This window comes from Culex pipiens, chromosome 1, assembly GCF_016801865.2.
Source record: "Culex pipiens pallens isolate TS chromosome 1, TS_CPP_V2, whole genome shotgun sequence".
In the NCBI taxonomy this organism is placed as follows: Eukaryota; Metazoa; Arthropoda; class Insecta; order Diptera; family Culicidae; genus Culex; species Culex pipiens.
The window spans coordinates 108409310-108435480 of NC_068937.1; the positions used below are offsets into that span (position 1 = coordinate 108409310).

The window sequence follows — 26171 nt, forward strand, 5'->3', positions numbered from 1 at the left end:
ATCTCAACCATCCAATTATTTTTTTCAATTTTGCGACCCCTTCCATTTTTGCACATTCAAAAAAAGACGTGTTTTTCAATAATTTGCAGCCTGAAATGGGGATGGCTTGGAAATTTGGTGACGAAGGGACTTTTATATGAAATTGGACGCTTAATTAGATAGAGTAGTCAGAATTCTTAAAAAACTTTTTTTTCATCGAAAAAAAAATACAAAAATAGTTTCATAATTCTGCCATTTTTCGTTACTCAACTGTACAAAAATTTGGAATATGCCATTTTATGGGAAATTTAATGTACTTTAAGAATCTGCAATGAGCCAGAAGGGTCTTTTTCATTTAGAATATTTTTTTTTATTTTAAAATTTTGTGTTTTTTCTACTTTTTTGTTTTTTTTTGTTTCTTCATTCGTGTCTGTCGCGAGTGAACTTGAACGGCCATGATCAAATTTTTCAAAACTTTTTATACGTAGAATCGCGATAACTCGTGATGGTTACAAGTAAACCCCCTGTTTTAAAATCATTTTTTTTAATTGTCTGCTTACACTCCTGAATAGTTAGAAAAAAAACACAAAATTTTAAAATGAAATTTTTTGTTCTAAATGAAAAAGACCCTTCTGGGTTAATGCAGATTCTAAAAGTACATTAAATTTCCCAAAAAATGGCATATTCCAAATTTTTGTACAGTACAAAATGGCAGAGTTCTTATAACTTTTTTAGTGCTTTTTTTCGATGAAAAAACGTGTTTTTGATTTTTTCGCGTGTTCAAAAATGGAAGGGGTCGTACCGCCCCTCCGTCACGAGATATCGAAATATGGGGCTCGGATTCGTGATCAGGAACAAAAGTAGCCCCTAAGGACAAAGGTTTACGCAAATCGAAGAGGGGTCGGGGAAACTGCTGTGTGAGTTGGCGGAGAATAACCCAGTGAAAAATCATCAACTTACTTTTCAAGCATTAATTAAAGGTTTTGTAAACATAAATAATTAGCTTTTTTTAGACATGCTTTATTTTGATATTTTTAATTAATAAATATGTCTAATTAAAGTCTCTGATTTCATGCGTTTATCATCACAGCTATTTTAAAGAAATCATTTATTTGGATGAATAAAAATCATTTTGCTCTACATTTTTTCTACATTTTTAAGGGGATCAAATCATAGATCAATTTCATTACGTGTATCAAATTACTAACGACCACGAACAGGGCATACTTCCCAAGTAACATTTTTTTCCAGGAGTTCTACAAGAGCTCTTCAAGATATCTACAGCATAGCAGTTTGGACCGTGGTAGGATAAAACTCTCTTCAAGTACTCTTCCAAACTCCTGAAGAAGTTTTGAAGAGAATTTTATCCTACCGCGGTCCAAACTGCTATGCTGTAGCTATCTTGAAGAGCTCTTGTAGAACTCCTGGAAAAAAATGTTACTTGGGCACAAACAACAACAAGAAGTGCACGCCAAGTAATCGCTAACAATTTGCTCAACTGGTTCCAGAGCAGCCCTGGAGTGTGTGTTTTTCTAAGCCGGGAGGCCAGTTCGCTCCCACGTATATCACCCTGGGCAGGCCCCTGGAATGCCCTCTGCGCACACACCAACTAACCGCCAGGAGAGCGATCGTCGTCGCGACAGAAATGATAGAAAATTAAATAAATATTAACACACTTTGCTGCAAACCACAACTGAACTGCGCTTTGTGTGTGCAAGTGGTCTTGGCGATTCAATTGGGGGGAGGGGGATTGTTGGATGGTGTCCACGATAAATCAAGCCGTGAACGAGGGGAGAGGCAGGGAGCACGTGTCACGCCACCAACCACCAGTCGAGCAGAGATAGTGGACTGGCTGGTTCGGCAGATTATTGAGACATAGTGCAAGTAGGTCTGATGGGTTGGTTTTGAGGTGAAGGCTGACATTGTATGATTGGCCATATGTTTTTATACAAACAATAAATCAAATGCGTGTTATAAATTTTAGATTTTTTTTTTTTCGGTTTTCTTCATATATGGCTGTTCAGTCCGACGAATAAAAGTCCGACGAATAAAAATTTGACAGTCGTTGCGAAAAAAGTAAAAGATTTTTTTTCTTTTAATCAGTTGAGAGCACATAACTCTCAGAATCATTTTGTTTTAAATAAATGACCCTTGAAAATAATACGTATCGATCTGTTTCGTCGATAAGCAGCCATTTCAGTACTGAAAAGAAGAACTTTGCCCTTGTAAAAGTACGTTTCAGCACTTGATATAAGAGGACTGAAGCAGTTAAAAGGTTATAAGTTGTGCAATACTATTCCTTAGAAATCAACTGTTTTTAAAAGTATCAATCGATTGAGTGGTGTATCAGTATCAAATTAATCACCGTCATCGGACGCGCGTTTTCCGTCCACAACCCTGAGAGACACACAAACAGTTTGCTCGGCGTTACAGTTAAACAACGCTCAATAAAACAAACACTCCGATTTTCCATGCGCCAGCACTTTGTAGGGCCCAGCCAGCAGCGCTTGACACTCACGCTGGGGCGTGTTCACACATGACTTTGCTTTTCGATGACTTCTCGCCAGCTTCGACCGGCAGCCACTTTAGATTACACTGCTCGACGGGAAAATGTCGATGATTTGAGTCAATTTTAATACTGCCTATCTTAGAAGGGTAAAGGACCTAAAAAAATGGCCAAGGTCCTAAGGAACCTGGAGCACCAAAACAACTTAGCATGGAGCACCCAACGAATAATTGTTCCCACGCTTCGTCCTCCCCTGTCAATTCAGAATTGTGGTGTTGTTTGAACACTCCGTGCTCAAACTCTACCCACTTCAACGAATCATCTCTGCGGTAAACTTTACGCAGTATGCCTGGCCACTTTAACGTTTGTGATGTTTCAATACATTCTAATGCAATGGTGCACTACAAATGTCAATAAATGACAAGAAGAAGGCTAGGCGTAATCTAACCTAAGGCTTTCTCCAGGATCCCTTCGAAAGATTGGCTTCGCTAAGGGTCTGCGTCCTATTCTGACATTTATTCAGTTTCATAAACATATGAAACACAATAGCTTATAGGACCTTTAAAAAAAACTCTAGAACAGTTCAAGTTGAACCAAAGGAGGAATCATAGTTCCTTGACAAAAATCACTGAATTAAAATCAACAAAAAAAATCATTATTCAGAAAAAAGTTATTTTTCCGCCACCCAGTGTAATTTGTGGTGTGTGTGCGGCCGCGGAACCAAAAGCCGCGTCTTTCGTCAATCACGACTCGCGTTTCTCGCGCCACAATAAATTGAATAATTGAGCAATAATTTATACTTTGAGACTAAACAAACCATAACTTTGCTAACGAGGAGGTCGGTCGACGGGGTTGTGTCGCGTTGAGCGATTCGCGCGCACTCGCTCTCGGTTCCCAACCCAATGTTTTCGTTACGGTCGGACTCGCCTCGCGAGTGAGGAGACCCGTTTGTATACAAAACAAACCTCCGGCCGAGCCAGCCAACAGTAATCAGAGAAGTTGATTAGATTGACATGAGATCGTTCGGCGAAGGAATTGGGCTTATCGCTGGAACTAAAATACGGTCGCCTTTCAGTGCACAAACTGTATCAACGCTGCTGAGTGGGTTTAAGACTAAACTGTTTGGACGAGGCGCGAAACCGCGAAAACCCCCCGTGGATGATTCAACTGAGGCAAGCTCCGCGGGAGGTCAACAGTCGTTTAGCGTGAGTCTGCTGGAGCGGCGACTCAATTTGCATATCGATACAATGCGCCAACACCGGTGATGAAGACACGTCGTTGTACCCAGTAACTGTTGCACACTTTGCTGCTTTGGCACTCGTGAACTGGATTCGAACTCGCATTGTCCTTGTTTTTAACTGACAATTTGCTTGTTTTAAGAGTTTTTGTAAAGGTCTAATAAACATAGGCAATCCCATAGCTTACAGGATAATTTAAAAGAGATTTAAGAGAAATTGGGTCATACAAAAATGCGGAAATTTGTACGGCCAATTAATTGCAGAGTAATCCTGATAATTCCTAATAATTCCAGGAATCCTGGTAATTCCTTAATTTTTTTTGTGAAAACATACTGTATAAAAAAAAAATAATAAAAATAACTGTTAAAAAGATAATCTCGCTAATAAACAGCCTGTAAAAAAAAATTAAATAGAAAAAAGGCAATAGGCGCTAGGCATTTTGCGAATCCTCAATCACAATTTTTAAATTGATTTAAAGTTGTTATTCTATAATTTTCTTATCGATTACTAATTATTTAACTGTTCATCTATTTCCACAACCAAATCTGGATTTCGAGGCCAAAATTTGTTTTTTTTTATTCCGGGAAATCCAGGTACAAAACATAAAAATTCCCAGTATTCAGGAATTTTTAATAAATCCCGGGAATGTTGAGCCGGTAATTCCCGGGATGGACGCACTATTTCCTAGCACGTGGTTTTGTGCGTTTGACAGCTGTCAATCGATCCAATTCAAAAGACTTTTTTTCAATATGCTGTAAGCAAGGCAGTAATCCCAAGTAATGTTTTTATTAATTTTGAACAATTCCGCGTGGTTATTCTGGTAATCCGAAGTAAATCTGAGAAATCAAAGTAATCCGTGTCATATTGCCAGTAATCCTGGTAATTCCATTCAGACTGGTCAGTAATCCTTGATGCTGGAAACCCCTTGACCCCAAGTAGCAAAGTGTTTGAGGATTTCTACCAGAACTCTTCACAGTATAACAGTTTCGACAACGGCAGGATGATACTTTCTTCAAGTAGGGGAGAGTGGGGAGACTTGATCCCCGGGGACACTTGATCCCAAGCCTGTATCTCGTCAGCATGTGGGTAAAACACTTAGCTTTGTTCTAGAAAGTTGTGCGAAATTGACTAAAACTCATTGTAGAAAACAAAGAAAAAAATTAAAAAATGTTTAGATTGAGCTACACACATTTTTCGAAAAAGTGCTGCAAAAAACTTCCAAGAGATCTTTTTTCTTTGTTTTGATAAGTATAGAAAACACTCAAAAATTATTTAAAAAAATATTTTTTATACATGAATTGCTTGATAAACATATCAACTCCAAAACCCTTACGCATTTGACGTTAAATTTATCGTCATACTATTTTTACAAACAATTGTTTAAAAAAGTACGTTTAGGGAGACTTGATCCCTGCATTTTTACAGTCACTGGAATCAGCCTCAAGATTAATTAATTGAGCTGGGTTTTCGTACATAGTTTCCTTTAGTATAGTTGTACATAACTTACTGCAGTGTGCACCATTTTTCAAAAGTTTTGTAAACAAAAATTACCAGCTTTTGTAAACATGCTCAATTTTGGTCTAAAAAAGAAAATTTTATGTTTTTAAATATTTTGCATGCTAAAATTGTTATATTGTGAACATAAACGTACAGGTTTAATGTGAAATTGCTGTAACTTATAGAAAATTAAAAGTTTGGATGAATAAAAAATATTTTGCTTAAGATTTTTTCAAAATGTTTAAAGGGGGATCAAATTACCCCCAACATTTTGAAAATGCCGCTTTAAAATATTTTTTTAAAACGCTTGGCATGATTCGAAGAGTTTATCTGATGAAATACCCTTATCAGCCAAACATAGTTGAATGTTCAAGCTTTCAATTCATGCAAAAAGATCATAGTTTTGTGAGAAATTGACAGAGTTATGTGCGATACAAAAAAAGGGGATCAAGTCTCCCCACTCTCCCCTACGCTCCCAAACTCTTGAAGAAGGTTTGAAATGAACTTTTTCCTGCCGCGGTCCAAATTGCTATGCTGTAGCTACCTTGAAGAGCTCTTGTTGTACTCCTGAAAGATTTTGGTTCTTGGGATAAAAATGGTTCAAGTTTTATCAACAATCTGCTACGGGCAATCGAGTTTGTTATGTACCACAAAATCAGGTTGATCTCTAGATTCATGATTGGCACTGAATGCTGTGACATTAAGAACGCTTCAAACCCGTTCTATATCTAGCGTTCAACAATTAACTTAGACACTGCGAATGCAGATGATTCAACATTTGGTGTGCTACCTGCATTGCCCTCCGTTGCTCTTACCATACGCAATATACTTCCATGCCCGACCGAGCTAATGTGAACTTCTTCATTAGCACTTAATTAATCGGCTTCCACCTAGGCACCGCTAGAAGAAGACCTCAGTGCGCCAAGTAAGTAATTGCAAAGTGCCTCGATCAAACAAACCGTGCAAAAATCCATCATTTTCCGAATCATCATCAACCTCATCCGCCCGCTGCTTCTTCGTTGAGTAACATGAACTAGCTCTACCTTCACAGTCACAATTAATCAGGAGGAGCATCACACTGAGCCCGCACCCACCTCCCCGTTTGAAAGTTATGAAGAAGCTGGGAGGCTGTATTTTTATCATCGTTCCGCTTCAAGCGTGAGTACGTCACTTTGACACTTGAAAAAGTCGTCTCCGTCAAGCTAATCTTGCGCTTCATTTATTCTCCTACTCTGCCGTATCCGCTTGGCCTGTCCCCCAGCAGCCTCTCACTCCCAACCTCGAACACAACTCAACTCAACTCCGCTGATTCATGCATCGGCGAGTGCATCTTTTGCAATTCATCTCCCTTCTCCTCTTTAGGGTTGTTGTCTTGTCTTATTGGCCGGGCAAACTGCATCAATCCTGGGTCCCTGGCGTGCCGTGAGTATGCAATAAAATAATCTCAGTCAATCGAAGAAAATCGGCCGACCCTGAAAAGCCTGGACGGGGTTGGGGGAAAGGTGTGTGCTCAAATTTACTACGTTCTTGGATTACCTGTACCCGTGCGATCTTTCTTCCATTGATTCGGGTTCGGTGCGCTTCGTCAGCTTCAGTCCACAGTCCTGATGGATGACCACCTGATTGGACCGGTGTGATGCATTATTTTATGGTGAGGTAGAAGAACACCAGCGCGAGCCATAGATCATTGCTGGGGTTGTATCATTCTGGGTGAAATGCTGCCCAAAGAGAGTTATCTAATCGTCTTTGGGTTGGGAGTGAACCAAGACGCCACAATTGTGACTGTTATGGATTCGTTCGCATCTACTGATATACTCTGACATCAAAAGCATGCCTGAAATTTGCGTTCATTTATTTAACGAAAATTGCAAGGTTTCCAGCAAGGCCTCAGACTGGCAAGTAATTAAAAATTACTTTGATTTTTAGCTGGTAATTAGTTAATTCTTTAATTACTTAGTAATTCATGGTAATTAGAGTAATTTAAGGTAATTAATTGGTAATTAAAGTAATTTTTGAGTAATTAAAGCAATTGATTTTTTAAATTGTACTTCTTCAACGAACTATTTACTTTTAATATATAAACTATTATAACAGTATTTTATTAATTTCAAATTAGAGCGAAACACAAAGATTAAAAAAGACTGGTTCTGTATGTAGAAGGCCTTAGTTCTCTCCTAGAATTCTCCTAAAAAAAATTTTAACATGTTGTTTATCAAAGCTGATTAACAACAAAAGGCAACGCCATTATATATTACCAAGTGAAAAATGTTTTGTGAATCCGAAATCTATTCATATTTATTAAATAAATATAAAAATATGTTTTCATTCTACAAGAACTACATTAGAATTGATTAATTTTTTATGCTTTTCCTTTTAATAGGCAGTCAAAATGATATAAAGTTTATGTGGATCAAATATTTAAAACCAAAATGTATTAATTTATCATTCATAAAAACTAAGTTTTCAAGTGATAGCCATTTAAAAATCAATAAAAATATTTTTGTTTTATATTTTTTCATAATCTGCAGAAAGTGATAATCCTGTAATATTTCTCTATTAAGAGCTAAGCTATTTTCCCGAAAATTTTTTACATATTTCTGAGACAAATGTTTCAATGAAAAAAATCAGTGAAATTAAAATCGACTAATATTCAGATGCAGAAATAAAATCCAATGTAAATGTCACATTTCACATTATCCGTATTTTCAGTAACGAATTTTTTTAATTTGCTTGAGAAAAAACATGCAAAGTAATGTCAAACCAATGTTTAATTTTTTTTTAAAACACAACGTTATTTTTAAGAATTTCACAATTTTCATGAAGAGCCGCTGCAAATATTTGTCAAAGTTTATGTTGGGCTCGAAAAATCAGGGGGCCTTTTTTGAAACAACTTCTTTATTTTAATGGCATTCGACTTGCAATAAACTGAAAACAATTTTAAATTATTAATTAATTATATTAAAATGCATATATTGAAGTAAAACAGTACAGTAGTTTTTGAGCTTTTATGACAAACTTCAAAAAACGTAAGTCAACTTAAATAATCTTCTTTTGCAATTAATATAACACGTTAAATTGGCCATAAAACAAATATTAATGGTATTATTAAATACTAATGCCAATTTTATAATAAAATAAAACAATTCCAAGTTTCAAACCAATTATCTCGCTGTAGGATATTATGTAAACATCACTCAAAGTTTCAGCGCCCTCTAGTGGGGGTATTTTTGACGTTTGATCGCTTATAGTTATTTTCAATAAAAATTATACGCAAAATTCACAATATCCAGAGTGGTACAAATAAAATAAACAGCATAATTTTTGAAAGAGCTATCGAATGAGCTATTTATAAATAATTTAGTTTAGAAACGGTGAAATGAATACTTAAATTTAAATTAATTTTTTTTATCGTTGTGAAAAGTAATTAAGTAATTTATGTAATTAATCATTTTGGACCAGTAATTTGAGTAATTAATTGGCAGACTGGCAAGTAATAAACGCTTCTGGAAACCCTTGGAAAATTGGGTCCAATTGTTCTAAAGTGTATTTAAGATTTAAAAATAAAAATTAAAAATCTACTAGAAACTCATTAAATTTGTTATTTGATTTTTGTAATTTAAATTTTGTGCCAATAAAAAAACTAACAATAGAGAAAATTTGCTAAAAATTTCTCGAAGAAAGAATGGTGCTTGTTGCTCCTGGCAAAAGATACAGCAAAATGTGTTATTTTACATTTTCGACCTGTTTTGAGTACCCTGTATCTTTTGCCAGGAGCAAGATAGATCCATACAGTTTTAGCAATTTTTCTCAATTTGGCAGAAAAATTTAGCAAAATGTTTGGCATGAGTTTCTGAACAAAAAAGGTAGTACTAGGTTTCTGTCAACATTAAATTGTTAGATGTTTCATCACAATATGTGCATAGTGCCCAAGGGTTGTAAATACTTTTTTAACATACTGTATAAACCATTCCGTACGTATTAAATTTGTACTCTTCATTTTGCGGAAAATTTTCAAACCTATGAAAGTCACCCAGGCTATCAAAGTCACCCCAAAGCTCTTAACTGTCTTAACGAAAATTCTAAAACATGTTTCAAAGCTAGAACATCTTATCCATCAATTCCACTTCGCCGATCCGCTCGTTTCGGCCCAACCTCGGCCCATTAAGAGCTGACAAGGCAGGTGCCTTCGGGGCGTCAACCGATCCGTTCCCGTCGATAAGATATCCATCGCGGCGGCGCGTGCAAATCAATTAAGCGTTCAATTAATTTCGCCAGCGGTTGTTTGGCGGTTTTTTCCGTCCTCCCGATTAATGTATGCTGATGGCAGTCGATCAGCGATTAATGGGTCGCTGGCAGGCCAGCGGGAACCTCCTCCCAAGTTGACGCCCAGGTGATACGTGCGGAAGCACCGTTTGATTTGATAAGCGACGTATAATTTGCATAAACATACGAGCCCACCCAGAAGTCGGAACTGCGGCGCCTGAGTGGGTATCGTTAAGGTTTGATTGGGTGATACTGTTGGCACGTGCCTTTAATGAGGGAAGGGGGATTTTTGAACAGACAAATTTTGTGTTGGAATTGTTGACCGATTTGATCGTAAGAGCTTGAATGCACATTTTGAACGGTACATTCCAGTTCCAAGCGATAACTAGTGGCTTTAGCTACAGTCCGTCGCCGGATCACATTTTTCACTAGCTAGACAATCAATACGCGAGTCAATATATCATTCGTGATTTGAAAAATGAACTTGCCATGGCAGCAAGCAGCATTCCCCTTCCACGCGATCACTTAACCATTGAAAAGTGCAACAACTCTCGGCTCGGCCAAGATGATTGATCGATTCCAATCGCATTCGAGGCGAGCTAACTAATGCCGGGGTTCTGCTTTTCGCACGCTAGATTTTGCATACTCTCCTCCCCGTGGTCAACACCCGGCGTTGTTGGTGATCATCATCGTCGTAGGCTCCTCATAATCACCCAGCTGGGGGAGAGCTGGTTTTGAGGATTAGCTATAGGGAGAGGGGGCACCCAAAGGTCCGGGACTTAAGCTCGTCTATTCAGATGGCCAGGTCTTTACAAAATTGTCCGTTATTAACAGTATAGCTTGGTAGCTATTGAACTGAATAGATTTGCGCCTGAGAAGTGAGGGTTTTTTAACCTTCGATCGAGAGGTGTCCTTTGAATACCAACGCTAGAGCATTCATCTGGCTGGGAATTCTGAGCGTTGCATTCAATCAGTGCATGAACCAATAAATTATAATCAGTGGCTTCCATATTTGGTGCACAATAAATCCCAATTAGTTATGTTGCTTACGGCTGGGATCTTGTTACAGAGCAATTATCTTTAAATCATATTTTTTTTTGTGAAGCACCATGAACAAAATATCATGCTAGTTTAACAATTTCTTGGGGTTTTCTCAAAACCTTTTTTCTATTTTTTTTAACAATCTATCTATCTCTTCACTAAGACACATGTAACCTCCCTGCAAAATCTTTTAAATTGATCTCAGGTGAAAGGTTTCCCCAAATCTTTGAATAAACAATGTTATATTCTGTATAAGAACTGTTAAGTTCTAATAGAACACAAATTGGATCCTAAAAATTAAGCTTAAATTTGTGATAAAGCTTATTTTTCTGAGTACAATGGATTTTTACATCAATTTTTTAAAATTATCTTCGTGGTCCTTAACAAAAAAGGTCCTACTTGACAGCTCGTTCCAAGGGGACCATAAATGATCCATCGAAAAAATGTTGTCTTGACAATTTTTTTTTTGCATTAAAATGAAAAAAAAGTGACATGAAATGGGTTTAAATCGTGTTTTTTTATCGTTGTACATAAATATTTACATAGGGTTTCAGGACCCTTGTGAATAAAATTTGCTCTTTTTTGTTGCTTTTTTACTTTTTTTGCTTAGAAAAATCAATTTTATTCAATAGTGCAGTCATCCCACATATTCGGAACAATTAACAGATCGGCTAATGTTCAACAAATCATAGAAAATCGATAATTGAACATAATGATTTGCCTTTACCTTCGTGAAAGCTTTTCTTGCGATCTTTTGATCATGTATAGACCGGCTGTACGATTTAACGTTTTATATCAAGTTTTTAAAGTAAAACATTGACCCTTGAAATCCACAAATTCGGAACAATTTTTTTCTTACGATGTAAACAAACTTTTTTTCTCTCCAGGAGTACATATTTTTTACAAAATAATGACTTCACACTCTGAAACCAATAAAACTCATGCTTAGTAATGTTTTATGAATGGTCTGATAACATTTTTGTGAAAATAGCAGTTAAATTCAGGTGTTCCACAATTGTGGGAGGCACAATAACATCCCACAATCATGGAACAAGCAATTTGGAGGCAGTGTTTTGCTTTGAAATGAAGTTTTTTGTTCAAAAAGTACTACTTTAACTAGTGAAATAGCAAGAGAATGTCCAAATAAAGTTCCTTAAAATAGCAGGGTCAACAGAAAAGTTGCATTTTGCATCCTATTGACAAATAACCACAATAGTGTTCCGAATTTGTAGGTGTTCCGAATATCCCACACGGTACGATTTTGGCACTTCATTTAAATCAGTGTTTCTCAACCGGTGAGGAATTCCCCCCCTGGGGGGGAATATGATCTTTTTGTGGGGGGAATGAGGATGAATCATAAATCGATTTTTTTAAACATGTATGCAATCTTAGCTGATGCTTTCTTTGTAAATTTCATGTTTACAAAAAAAATTCAACGTTATTCAAATTAGTTTTGTAAATATTCACAGTTTTTAACAAGTTTTACTTGAGTTTACGGCATTTTTTCAAAATTGATATATTAATTTTATTTTTTTAAGCGATCACATTAGGGAATTAGGCTCTTGAAAATTAGTCAAGGGGGGAATGGAACGAAAAAGGTTGAGAAACACTGATTTAAATCATTTTAAAGATTTATAAATTAAAGAATAAAAACATTTACATCCATCTGGCATGGCAAACTGACTCGTGAAAAGCAAGAAAATATAATATCTAAAGGAGATTTTCCATGACCTTCGAAAAGGGACAGGTTAGTGCTCAATAAAATCATCTGCTGCCAAAATAAATTTTAAATGATCTATAAAATCTCGAAGGTCATTTTACGACTTGTTAAAAATATGGTTGCCTGTACAAACATTTTTAAGTTCTTACGCAAACATCAGTCAACAAAAAAGATAAAATATTTACCCACTTTACTCTCTTTTATCTCCTTTCAGACGATGAACTGGTGAAACGATCTCAGTATCTGCTGGAGAAGCTCAACTACCCGTGGGAGATGATGCCCCTGATGTACGTGATACTGAAGGGTGCCGACGGGGACGTCCAAACGGCGCACCGGCGGATCGACGAAGGTATGGCCGAGTGTTCAGAGCTTGGGACGCTGATCAGCCAGATCCAACCGCCACCGTTCCGTACCGACACTGGCTGTTGCTGGATTGACTAATAAACCACCACCTCTTGAGTTTTCAGCCTCCTCAAACCCCCAAACGGTTCTCACGGGGACAGTAAAATGTACGCAAGAGATTCGCCTTTTATCTGAAAGAAACAAATTAGCTAGGGGTGGAAAAATGACAAGCGGTAGGACCTTCGATGTCAAGTTACTTCCTACCGACCATTGATCGGGGGCAATTGTTTTGGACGAGTGGAAAAGTACCTACACCGTAACCGAATGGGTTTCAGGTGAAGTGCGCTCGAGATGAGAATTATGTCGTTAAATAAAAATTTACAACCATAATTACTCAAGTCGTTCTGGCTGAAGCCTGCGCCCGGCATTCAGTGGTGGGCCCGACAACGGCGGATGCGCAACCTGAACGAGATATTTCATGCGATTGTGAGTTCGTTTGAGCAAATGTATTTTACGTGGTTATTGGGGAGCCAGAATGGCCAAGTCGTGAGAATGTATCATTTATTTTAGTAAGTGGCAATTATTCAATGTTGAAAGAGCAAAATTTGGTGGTGAAAGTGGGATTTTAATCACTTTTGATTATTTTTTTCATACATTGGGCTTATTTATTATTCTTAATTTATTTTATTGAAGTGAATTACAAAAAATAGTTCGAAAATGTAGGTAAACGGGTTTATTTCATCTGATTTTTTTTTGTTATCAAAACTTTTCAGAGTTTTTTAAAAGAATTCCTGGTTTAACAAGCAATTTCATCAAAATCTCTATAAAAATGATTTTGTGTACTAATGGAGGTTAATTAAAAATTCATTTCTTCGTAATGGCGCCTACGTCACGTAGTCAAATCAATGAAAACTATTGACTTTGCTCGTAAATTGCTGATATAAAGCAATTCAAAAGGCTTGGAAACATATAAAATGCTGACAGAAGCTGAAACAGTGGTGTAAGTGATAAAATTGAGTTTTCACAGGGAAGTTTGAAAATTCTCCATTTTTATTTTACTAAAATGGGTGTATCTTGGCACGAAAGTGACAAAAACTAATTGTTAAAAAGCGCATTTGTTCAGAAAGAAGTTACCTATGATGGTATTGGTGCCAAATTTTTTTTGAAGATGATTTTTCCAACTATTTTTTTTCGCCAATGAAAAATGACGACTTCCTAGATCAAACCTGCCCAACGTGATCTCAGATATTTCAGTAAAATGGTGTCCGGGTCCATCATGTAACCCATCGTTGGTTAGATAATCGAAAGACCTTTCAAATGAGCCCAAAACATAAAGGATCTGACAACCCTATCAAAAGTTATTAGCACTTAAGTGTTATTTATACACTTTTTGTAGGCCGGATCTCAGATATTTCGGTAAAAATGATGTCCGGGTCCATCATGCGACATGTCGTTAGTTAGATAATCGAGAGACCTTTCAAATGAGCCCAAAACATCAAGGATCTGACAACCTTATCAAAAGTTATTGGCACTTAAGTGTTATTTATATACTTTTTGGAGGCCGTATCTCAGATATTTTGGTAAAAATGATGTCCGGGTCCATCATGCGACCTGTCGTTAGTTAGATAATCGAGAGACCTTTCAAATGAGCCTAAAACATCAAGGATCTGACAACCCTATCAAAAGTTATTAACACTTAAGTGTTATTTATATACTTTTTGGAGGTCGGATCTCAGATATTGTGATAAAAATATTGTCTGAATCTTTCATGTGAACTATCGTTGGAAAGGTTTTTTTTATCAGACCTTGCCGATGAGCCAGGAAAATTGAAGGTCTGCGAACCCTATCAAAAGAAATGAGTAATAAAGTTGATTTGTTAAACATGTTAAGGGAATGTTTCTATTTTTACTGAATGTATTGACATTATGACTGTGAGGAAGGCACCAACCACCTAAAGGTGGATTAAGTAACGTTTTTTTAATAGTTTTGCAACACAATTAAACATCTTTTTGTTTGAATTTAATCATTTCTACAGATATTTTCAGAATTAATTATTATGCTGAAAAATGGTGCAAGAAAACAAAGTTATCCATTGTGTAAAGATGTCCAATATATGCAAAAAAAACTTGGATTGATGTCTTAAAATGCACAAAAAGACACTAAATTTACATTTCTTGCCGTTTTTACTGCGTTAACTTCAAAAAATTCAAATTTAATAAACATTGATTTTTACTAAATGAAGTAATCCAAAAATAATGCATTTTTCCAGAACAACTTTTCAGTGATAAAGTTTTGTTAGAAAAAAAAGTAAAAAAGTGGCAATAAGATTGTTGCAAATATTTATCAAAATATAAAAAAAAGACTCTATTACTCAACTTCAAATCGGGGAGCAAAAAATATATTTTTCCATAAACTTCAACAGTTTAAAGAAATTCGAAGAATAACGAATTGAAAACTATTCAATTTTTTTTTTGTACGGTTTTTAAACTTTGTGTAAGGTTAAAATCATTTTGAAATATTTTGTAAAATATTTGAATAAAGATGCACAACAACGCGTAAAGTTTTTTTTTAAGAAGATTGTAATCCAAATTTCGATTCAATAAATTATATCATGCCTCATTGATTTTATAATATATTGTTGCATTGAGGAAATTGAACTTGAACAGACTTGCAACGACCTTTTTAAAGTTATTGAAATCAGGGTATTTGATTGTAATCGACAAAAATAATGACAATACAATTATAAGCAAAGCAAAATAAATGGGTTTACTGTTTCAACTTTTAAATAAGTTCCAGCACGCCACTGCTTAAGAAAGGTTGGGCACCCCTGTCCTAGATCGATATGAATACAGAACATTATTGTTAAACTCCTTACTATGATTTAAAGTTAAATACGGGGCAAAATATGAAATTTTATATGTAAACAGACCATTTTTCATTAATCGCAAATCGCGAGTTCTAAACGATTTTTGGGAATTTTTCGTAGAATGAAAACATTGTTTCATAGGCAAAAACCTATCGAAATCCGGGTATGCTCGAAGGTTTCCGCCACATCGCCTTTTTTGAGACACAATACTGCGCAGTCATTATTGTCAATTTTGGTAGGTCTGTGTAATTAATTATAAACACTTGAAATTAAATTTTAATTTTGTAATGGCAGGCTAAGATCGCTAATTTTAGGGGACTACTACTCTCGAAGGTATCTTGAACTTTTTGAACAAACTCGTCTTGCGTCCAAGGTCCAAGATCCGTAACTTGTCATTTTTCCGTCTACTGCACTTCTACATTCGAACTACTTAATTCCGACTATTGACCCAAATCGGAAGTGTCCCCCTGGAAAATCTCCTCCCTCTTTTGTTGAGCTCCCGTTCAACCCATCAAACCACCACAACCATACGTTCTATTGTCTATTTCGTTCCCACGCAGGTCAAGCCGTCGTCAACGAATACTCACGGTTGCACAATCTGAACATGTTCGACGGGGTGGAGCTTCGCAGCACCCAACGCCAGTCCGGATGATAGACTTTTTACGCAATGTCCTCCGTCGGTCCGTTGGCTTCGGCTCCAAAACCACCACCACCCCCACTCCCGCTAGCCACGGACCTGAAACAGGAAAAGACGGAGCCGGGTTTACAATTTTGAAAATTGTGCGAGCGAAAAAAACAGTCTGGAGATGTATGTAAAAACAAAGTTTATTGCCAAGAGCAAACAAACGAAAACCCGCAAGTTCAAACTAGTGGTTAGAGAGCAACGATGAGTTCGATTTTATCTAGCTGTTTCATGGAAGGTCCCTTCGATACGATCGTGGGTATTCATCTGAAACTGGGTGGAGCAGACCAAGTGACATGCAGAACCAAAGGTGGTCCAAAAAACGTGTCGTGGTCACACATTTGTAATAGTTCTTCTGGAGTGAAGAGATGCTCAATCTCTCCAACGACTTCAACCCCACTTACCGCAAGAGCTGTTCAAAACACCTCTTATATCTATTCTCTCGATGCACTACCTTGAACTTTTTTGTAAACCATTCAATTCAATCCCTAAAGTGATAATGCTGTTCAGTGAACATGGTGAAATGCAGCCATTATGGGACTACCAAGCGTAGCATCTTCAGTGAGTGAGTAAAAGTGTAAAAAAGTAAGCGTCAACGAACAGTGCAAGGTGAAAATTTTGGAAAGCAAAATGAAAATCTTTAAGTATTAGGCAGCAAAAGTTTCGTATTCAGAGAAAAAACCAAACTGTGTTCCGTATCCACCGATGTCGACTATTTCAGCAGAATAAACCGTACAACCAAAACAATTTCAATCAACCATGCAACCAATAATACAAAAGTCAACAGCAAAACAGCCTTTTCAATCAACCATGCCGTCAACCGAGGGTTTTTTTTTCAATGAAACAACCGGGTCAAACATTGATTGGCCGCAAACAGAACATATGAATGCTTCAATCAACCAAAAAAGGGACTTATTGTTAGCTCAAAATGTCCCAAAGCAGCAGGAAATGCCCGGACAGGTACTTAACATGAACTAATTACATTTGGCATTGACCAGTTACTGGAAACAGAAAAAAAAACAGCAGGACAATACAGACGAACGGACATGACAACAGGATCATTTTTGAATGTCTAAAATAATTGTTTTTGCTTTTGTTTAATAATATGTTATGTTCAAAAATTAGTTTTTGTTTTTATTGACAATAGCCAAAAAAATCCGTAGAGTTTATTTTTTTTTAACATTGAATATCTGAGATATCATTTGTTGAAGTGTGGGCCTTTTACCTACGATACCTAACCCAACGACAATGACAAATGTAAATCAAACTACAAAACAAAAAATAAGAAGAGCGAAGCAGTCAATATGACTTAACGACAATCAATCAACCAGGCAATCAATGTTGACAAAATGAGCCCAACACACTGTACTATCAAATTCGTCCGCTAATGTATTCTTTTCCCCAACCCCCAATATCACAATGTCAATCCCCAAATCCCAACCAACAAAACAGCTCAGGCAGTTCTTCACCGCAGAATCGGACGGGACGACATCGACGACGAGAACATCTCGGTGACGGGCCGTACCAACTCGACGCCCCTTTCGCGGTGTAGCTCCCCATACCGGTCGCGGTCCCGCTCTCCGCCCCATCCCGACGAGGAAGGCGTTCTCAATTTGGACACCAAGTCAGCGAAAAATGCAGCATCCAACGATTCGTCGGCGTTCAACGACGTCAATCCAAAGCCACCAAGCGAGCACCAGTCCCGGCTGGAGGAGGCGTACCAGAACAGTGTCGAACAGCACCACAGTGCCAAGTCCAAGAGTAAAAAGCACAGCGTAGCTGACGATGCCGAACCAGTGTCGCAAAGGGCACCTCACGAAACAAACGGCTTCGAGAAGGGTCTGGAGCTGTTCAAAAATAACAAAGCCAACAGAAGAAGCACGCACAAAGATGACTCCGCGATCGAATCTTTCGCAGCTCGCGACAAACCATTATCCTTATTTCCAAGGCATCTACATCTAGCGGAAAATCTTGAGCTGCTCAAAACCCCACTCTCCCTACCGTCAGCGGCAAACTTCCCACTTCCGTTTTCAATTCCCCTCACCAACATGGAAGCGATCCGGTCATATCCGCAGTTTTTCTATCCCTACCAAACGCACTCCGGTAGTGATGCTCCCCATCCGCTGATCTCCAGTCCCTTCATGAACTACCCGCACCATTCGCTGCTCTTCCCCGACAGCTACCGGAAGGAACTTCCTAAGTTCACATGCCCCACGTCTCCGTCCAGAACGTCTTCTCCGCCGAAAGTGGGCGCCCAGCCTTTTGCGGGATCGCGGGGTGAACCCGTGCTGCAGCCCAGTCAACCGTCCGTGGCACCGATTCATTAACTGCACAATTGCTGAGGACCTGTGAGTTTGAGTTGCGAGTGAAAGGGCAGTACACGATTGGTGATCATCCTCGACGGACATTTCTTCCTAGGAAGAAAAACCGCTTTGACATAGTGCTGGCGAAGGTGAGCTAAACATTGTTTGTTTTTTCATGATATTCTAAATTGGGCAGACTACAACTACCAAATTGTGTGATAATGAGCCATCTTTAAATCATGTGGACTGTTGGCGATTTGTCAAGCTTCATACAAACAAGTTGCTGAGATATGGCCTTGCAAAGGATTAAAATTACGCTACCCATTCGGTCCTCAAATTTCAATCGATGATATTTATGCTGGGAACTATTTTTTATTATAGAGACTTTACACCATTGTGCATTCGTCTCTTCAAGGTGGATAGTGGAAGAGGAAGGATTACAGAGGTTTAAATCGCTTGTCTGGTTATATTATAATTATTGTTACAGCCATCCCTCATATTCGGAACAGCTTACAGATCGGCCAATGTTCAAAAGATTATAGCAAATCGATAATTGAATTTAATGATTCGCTTTTACCTTCATTTGAAAGCCTTTCTTGCGATCTTTAGAATGCTGTATCGAACAGCTGCAAATTTTAACTTTTTTATCAAGTTTTTGAAGAAAAACTTTGACCCTTGAAATCCACAAATTCGGAACACTTTTTTCTTACGGATGTAAACAAACTTTGATTCTCTCCAGGAGCAAATAATTTTTACAAAATAATGACTTCACACACTGAAATCAATGAAACTCAAGCTTATGTTATGTTTTATGACTGGCCTGATAATTTTTTTGTGAAAATATCAGTTAAATTCAGGTGTTCCACAATTGTGGGAGGCACAATAACATCCCACAATTATGGAACAGGCAATTTGGAGGCAGTGTTTTGCTGCTCAGTATATAATAGTCTTGAAATGCAGTTTTTTGTTTAAAAAGAACTACTTTTACTAGTGAAATAGCAAGAGAATGTCGAAATAAAGGCCCTTAAAAATAGCAGGGTCGCCAGAAAAGTTGCATTTTGCATCCTATTGACAAATTACCACAAAAGTGTTCTGATTTTGTGGGTGTTCCGAATATGTGGGATGACTGTACTGCCTTTTTGGTTTACCTTTTTATCAAGTCAAGCTCTGCACTTTTTTTATTCTTTGCTTTGAGATTACAAAGCGATTTTTTGCCAGTTATCATCACTGCTGCAGCAGCACTGTTTACAGTAATTGATTTCGCCGTTGACTGTTTCAGCAACATCCGTAGGGTCCGAACTACATTTGGGAATCCTGGGAAGAAGTTAGTCCAGCGGTCATTGGTGATGTGTGTGTGTGTGTGTGTGTGTGTGTGTGTGTGTGTGTGTGTGTGTGTGTGTGTGTGTGTGTGTGTGTGTGTGTGTGTGTGTGTGTGTGCAACCAACCAAACGGGACCACGCGGCCGCTTCTTACAAATTGAGGTGTTTCCATGTATTTTAGATCTACATTCTATACATGCAAATAATTCGCATAGGCAATTGGAAGGTGTTAGGTCTGCCGAGCTTCGGTGACCCATTTTTACGCTGGCTAGCCGAGCGCAAGGTACTTCAGCTTTATCGACAAGCCCCGCCCTGAAGAACGTTTGCATCAATCGGATTCAAATGTTATTTAGAACTTCCGAACCCTTGTCAAATGGACAAGGACCCAGCGCGTATATAGTTGGTAGCAACAGTATTCCTAATTCCAGTTATAGCTCACTAAGTCGCGATGGCCTAGTGGTTAGCATTTTTGCTTATCGATCCAAAGGACGGGGGATCGAACCCCAACTCGAGCGACTTTGATTTTTCGCTAATGTTCAGAGTTTCAAGATTTTATATTTCCTATACTTTCTCGTTGGGAGCAGATGGGAATCGAACCCAGGACCATTCGCTTACAAAGCGAACACCGTAACCAGTCAGCCACGGCCGCTCCATACAATAATGATATATGAAAATTCAAAAATCTGTATCTTTTAATGGAATTTTTAGATCGTTTTTTAACAAGTTTTCTTGGTTTACCTGTACTGCCCATGATCGCATAAATGTCCCATATGCATTTTCGTCACTTTTGAGTTATGGATGCAGTTTGGTTCAAAATCGTGTGCTCTTTCAAAAGAGCCTATAACATCCAGTACTTTGTTCTAGAAATCAGGAGGAAATCCATTTTTTTCGTGAAAACTTAACACGTAGCCTTATGTGTGGGACAAACTTGTTTAGCGTTTTTCTCAGATTGCTGTTTTTGCATATGGGACATTTATGCGAACATGGGCAGTGTAGGTCTGCGAGAATTTTTTTGCCTTTCTAACAAAAGAAAGGTTTAAGGTTTGCTTTTGGAAAAACGCTTTTCTCAGAGATCTTAAAAATTTCGTGCACGGCGAGGAATCGTCCCAGGAAAAAAACCCTATTACTAAATTGAAGGTTTAGATGCGCTCTTTCGATTAAATTTTGGCCCGAAACCCGGAACTCAAAGTCTGATTTTTGAAAGCTCTTTTTCTGAAATACTTGAGCGATGTCTGCATCCGTTCTTAAAAATTTGTGTCTTCCATCATTGGAAAACCGCTCGTAAAACCATTTTATTTTTCGATTCACAATTTTCGACCTGTAAATGTGGTCAAAGCCATTTTTAGAGGTATTTTTTGGACTATTTTACAGATAACACTACAAATTGAAAGAATTCAGTTTCAAACAAAAAGCCATTCGAAAACATGCGCCATAAACTGCTTGGGCCCAAAATTTGAAGCTTTTCCATAATGTTTTTCCAGAGATATAGCCATTTTAGTGTTTTTCGTCTTATTTTTACCCTATTTTTTCCTATAAAATTTTTGGTTTTATACAAAATCATATACTGAACATCAAATTCGAAGTCCCGGCTCATTCTCGCTCGAAAGATCGACAAGTCGTCAAGTCGAAGCATAAACGCCAGCACATTTACGCTTGCGCGTTTAACGCTGCGCGTGAAAATGTTCTTTCTGGCTTCTCATAATAGATCGACTAAGTGCAATATCGATACATATTTTTTTTCAAGTTAATCATAGACTAACATTAAAGACTGAGTACCCTTTATTTTTTTTTCTAATAATGTCAATCCAATAAGGTTTTCTTAATTAAATATAATTATCTTGCGACCCATAATCTACCTATGAAATAAAAAAAAATGACATTCGAGGTTTAGCCTTAAAAGACTCGATGCTTTAGGTCAAGTTCTCACTGGGTGGTATCATTATGTTTCTGAAAAAATAATTGCACCAATATATTTTTCGGAGTTTCATCATTTTGTAAGAAAGGCTCTATTTCACCTCTGGTGATATTAAATCGGATTTTTTTACAAGCTTTAGGCTTGTACCACACTGTTTCTGTGTACGGTGCACATTTTAAAAAAGCGGCGACGCGCACACAAACTGCGGACTGGCGTTAAGAATGCGACTTGTAAGGTCGGCGGCTACTTTGCAAATGATGTTGGGAACTAATGATCTGGTTGTTAATGTTAAAAAGTGAAACTCGTGTAAAAATTTCTCAACCTTTAAAAAAAAAATCAGTAATTTCCCACGAAAATCAACACGATTAGAAAAAAAAAAGTTGTCCGATCTTGTCCAAAATTGGTTTGAGGGTTCCAACCAGTAATATATAATCCAACCAGTATTTTTTTTACCATCAAGGTGACCTACGCTGTGTTAGGAGGGTCCAAAAATGGTTATTTTCGCTGTTCTTTATTTTTTGCTTTTTGATAAAATGGGGAAAAATTCTGTACAATCAAAAATTATAGTCGTAATCGGTGGCAAACCCGTCTTCTGTTTTTTGCTTAGACAAGATTCACGTGAAAAATTTCTCATTTGATTGATCATTATTGTTACCAATTAACATACGAATAGTAACAGCATTTCTAACAACCCCTCACCATAAAATAGCATTAGTCACTATGCATCAGACCTTCAAGTGATAACTGCTCTCCAAGAGTTGTTCAGAAAATTGCATGTATCTGGTTGGGACTGTTCGAAGGAAAATCTCGTTACCAGCACAAATACGGCTGTAATTTCCCATTTTACTGGTGGACCCAGTCGTTAACGAGTGTCGGAATCTTAAAAGGCAGCACCTTATCGATTTCATGCGAAATGTGTGCAACGACGTCGTCGACTTTGGACCTTCGATAGTTTTCTGCACACACACGCGAGATGCGCGCAAAACCATCCGCAGCTAAATGCGACTTTATGACGGTCGTTAAAATGGGTCGTAAATTCGCAAAACATATCTCTTACCACCGCGGCAAATTTGTGCGACCCAAAGACGAAAACAAGACTAGAAGAGTTCTCTTTTTTTCTGTTACGCTTTTGCTCCGTCGGCACTTAAATTGTAATCCGTGAAAAACTAACCAACAGACATCTGAGGATCTGAGCGTGGCTAATTTGGTCGAGGAATACTTTGTAGGATCAACAGCAGAAAAAAAAACTGTGCCTTTGAAAACATGTGTTGTTTTGCGAAAGGGTCAACCAAACAGTCGGAAACTCATTAAAAATGAATTACAATCAGCCGAGGAGACGGGGCAAATTTATGCACAACGCGCATCACACAGTGACTGATTGGGATGTGGTCCTACCATGGTGAAGTTGTACACTCCCTGGCCCATAGTTGAATTGTGCCAAATTTGGTTCAAACTTTGATTAGAGTATCGTAGTCGGTCTTGCTGAAAAAAACTTGAACGAATTAATAAATAGCAAGCAAGTTTTTTTTTCAAAAGTTTTGCACCTTTGCTTTCGAACAAAGTTGTGGCTTTTCAATAAAAATATATTGAAGCTTTCAAATATGTCCATTAAATGTATAAATCCCACCAACATTCACAGTGCATTACATTGACTGAACGCACCCAAGTAGGTGTTGTGCGAGTCTGTGTGTGTATGCGGTTCTGTTTCTAAACTCTATTCGAGCACACTGCACAAATGCAATGCATATTTTGTGTATAAATTTTGAATAATCGAAAAGGACTTTTTTGCACACGTCCTCGGCACCCTTTTTGGTAACCTCAAGGGTGGGAGGAGGGTCAGGAGAGAGAGAGAGTTAGAGCAGTTCGTCACAGCAAAGCCCCGCGTTCTGCTAAATTTTCATATCACGGTGATTGATTCGTGATTAAAAATAAATATAAATAGAAAATGAATAATTTCTGTACGTATTAGATGTAGTAGAGAGAAAGAGAGAGAGAGTCATAGAAAATAGTGCAACAGCAGTGGGCTAGTGCTAGTTTGGTGAGCGTGTGTGTGTTTATGTCGTTGCAAATGCAAAACATACTTGCATATTAATAAATAACAATAATTTGAATTTGAATCATTCATGGGATAGCCGACGGAAAACACTCACTCCATAAGGTAAAAAAGTTATTTTTGAAGTATTGGGATCTTATTCAATTGTTTGACTTCAAAGATAAAAAAAAGTATTTAGGAAATAAAGTTTATTTTTTTCAATTCGGTTTTATTTGTGAATAATCCAAGTTACAATGAGTTCATTTAGGTATATCACAGAGTTTTGGTGTTCCTTTCAGCTGTGTTTTATATCGTAATTCAATCGAAAAATTATTACTTATAACTATGGAATAGACAAGAGTAAGAAAAAGTTTTCAAAAAACTTACAGAAAGTGCAATGAGAAAAGGATAGATAAAGAGAAAGCTTAAAACTAGATCACAGACAAAAATAATCAATTATAGATGTGCTTGATCATCAGCTCCCCGAGGGCCAGAAATTGCTCCGCCTTGTTACGGCAGCTCCGAAACCGCGTCATCATCTCCCCCGCGAGAGCAAAGAACTCCGGTAGGGTAAAGAGATCTTCCCCGGTAACTCCTTGCTGGGCCGCATCGCCGCTACCGGGAGCGACCATGCTGGCAAACGACCGCCCCCATCCAGGAGGGATTACTGGGTTGTTCGCTGGAACCGTACGCTGTCCAGCTGCAGGAACGGCTGCGCTCGTACTTCGCTGAGGAGGGTGGGCTTTCTTCTTCCTCTTTTCCTGCTCCTCGAGGTAGGCCTTGCGCGCGACGCATCCGCGCGGCTTGGTTTGGTCTGCCTTGTCCCCCAAGTCCACCTTTCGTGGCAGTGCGCACGCCTCCGAGAGGTGTGACTCACCGCACTTCACACAGCGGGGCCGGAGGTTGCAGTTCCGCGAGCCGTGGCCGAATTTCTGGCAACGGTGGCATTGCGCTACGTCCGTCGGGTTCTTGGTGTAAAACCGCCAGTTTACCCAAAAACCGTCCAACGTCTTAGTCCACCGAAGATCTTGAATTTTGACGGTGCCGCGGTCGAAGTACAACAGGTACAGGGTATGCGTACCCGTGACTGTTGTCTTTCGCGAGAGTACTTTTATCTCCCGTGGCTTTATTCCGGCGTTCGAGAGGTGTCGCTTCAGGTCGGCGATCGGACGGTCTTGGTAACCCTGCAAGACGACCTTAACAGGGGGCTTCTCTGGGTCGTATGTGTAGAAGTTGAAGTTGCTACGCTTCAGTTCTTCAAGCACCAGGTCGAAATCTTTTCTGTTCAGTGTGATCACTTGCACTGCCGACTTACCGATTTTCAGACAATATCCGAGGCCTTCCAACAACTCGTCAACATCGTCCGCCAACGTGTCCAAAACAAAAATTGGAGGTGGTCTTCGTTCCGTAGGAGAATTGTTCTTTTTTGACGTCGACACTTTTTTCCGTGCACGACCATCATCGTCGTCGTCGTCGTCGGTAGTGCTACCGTCGGTGTTGTTGTTGTTGTTTTCTTCGTCGTCGCTCAGCATCTGGAACTCGTTCCTGATGGGGATGTTGGCGGATGTTGATGTGCCACTGGTTGTGGCACCGGAAGTACCGGAACGGGTTCGCACTGGTGATCTCGGAACATATCCGGGATGTAGTAACTTTTTGTCACGCTCCCCTGCGCGATGGCGGTCGACACGGCGTTGGTTTGTTTACCTTTTTGCACACGGCCGGTAGACAAACTTCGCGGGTTTTTCGAGGCCGCACTCGAACTGCCACGGCCACGGCCGGCCCTTGGCATGCTGGTGGAGCAAACTCGCGGCTTATCACTGTAAATTACGGCGAAAAATTTCGAAAAAACGATGGAGCACTGGGCACTTGACTGCTGCTTGCACTCGTGCGTACACGGAGGTGGGAAATAAAGTTTAAAATTTAAAAAAAAATTGTTGATTTATGTCCGGTTTTTAAGGTAAAATTCGTTAAGCAACGAAGAACTAGGTTACATTTATATTACACCCAAAACTGGGCAGCGCTCGTCCGAGAGAATGATGTCCTCGAGCCGAGAGAATAGTGGTACCATCCACGGATACAGAGAACACAGCTCGAGATGGGCGAAAGAATTATTCCCTCGAGGTTCATTTTCAAAAAAAGTTCATCCGTCGAAACAAAAAACAAAAAGTGTCGACCACGGGAATCGAACCAGAGACCTTTGACAGACATACCCAACGACTCAACTGCCTCGGCCACCACAGCTTGTTGACTGTGGAGTGGTTAGAAGTCAATGTACGACACTTGTTGGACATTTACTGTTACAATTAACAAATGAACACGTTCGTTTTGATGGTGTTGTGTGAGTTGGTAGCATTATTCTCTCGATTTTGGCCCTGAGCCCTCAATAAATTTTGAAGGAACGATTCTCTCGACTTTTTTAAGTGCAAGAGTGGAAAAGTGCTGAGTCATCGTCTAAAAATAGACGGCGT

At 38.6% G+C, this 26171-nt stretch overlaps 1 protein-coding gene across 5 annotated transcripts in view; it reads left to right on the forward strand.

The window, feature by feature from the left end:
- The window catches only part of LOC120423422 (uncharacterized), a 206576-nt gene that overhangs the window by 174677 nt on the left and 5728 nt on the right, over positions 1 to 26171 (forward strand). For all 5 annotated transcript variants that reach the window (XM_039587226.2, XM_052706086.1, XM_039587227.2 and 2 more), the window contains 2 exons: positions 12459 to 12593; positions 17587 to 18586. In XM_039587226.2, coding sequence (XP_039443160.1) covers positions 12459 to 12593; positions 17587 to 18461 — 1010 coding nt within the window. In that variant the 3' untranslated portion in view covers positions 18462 to 18586. The remainder of the gene's footprint in view (positions 1 to 12458; positions 12594 to 17586; positions 18587 to 26171) is intronic.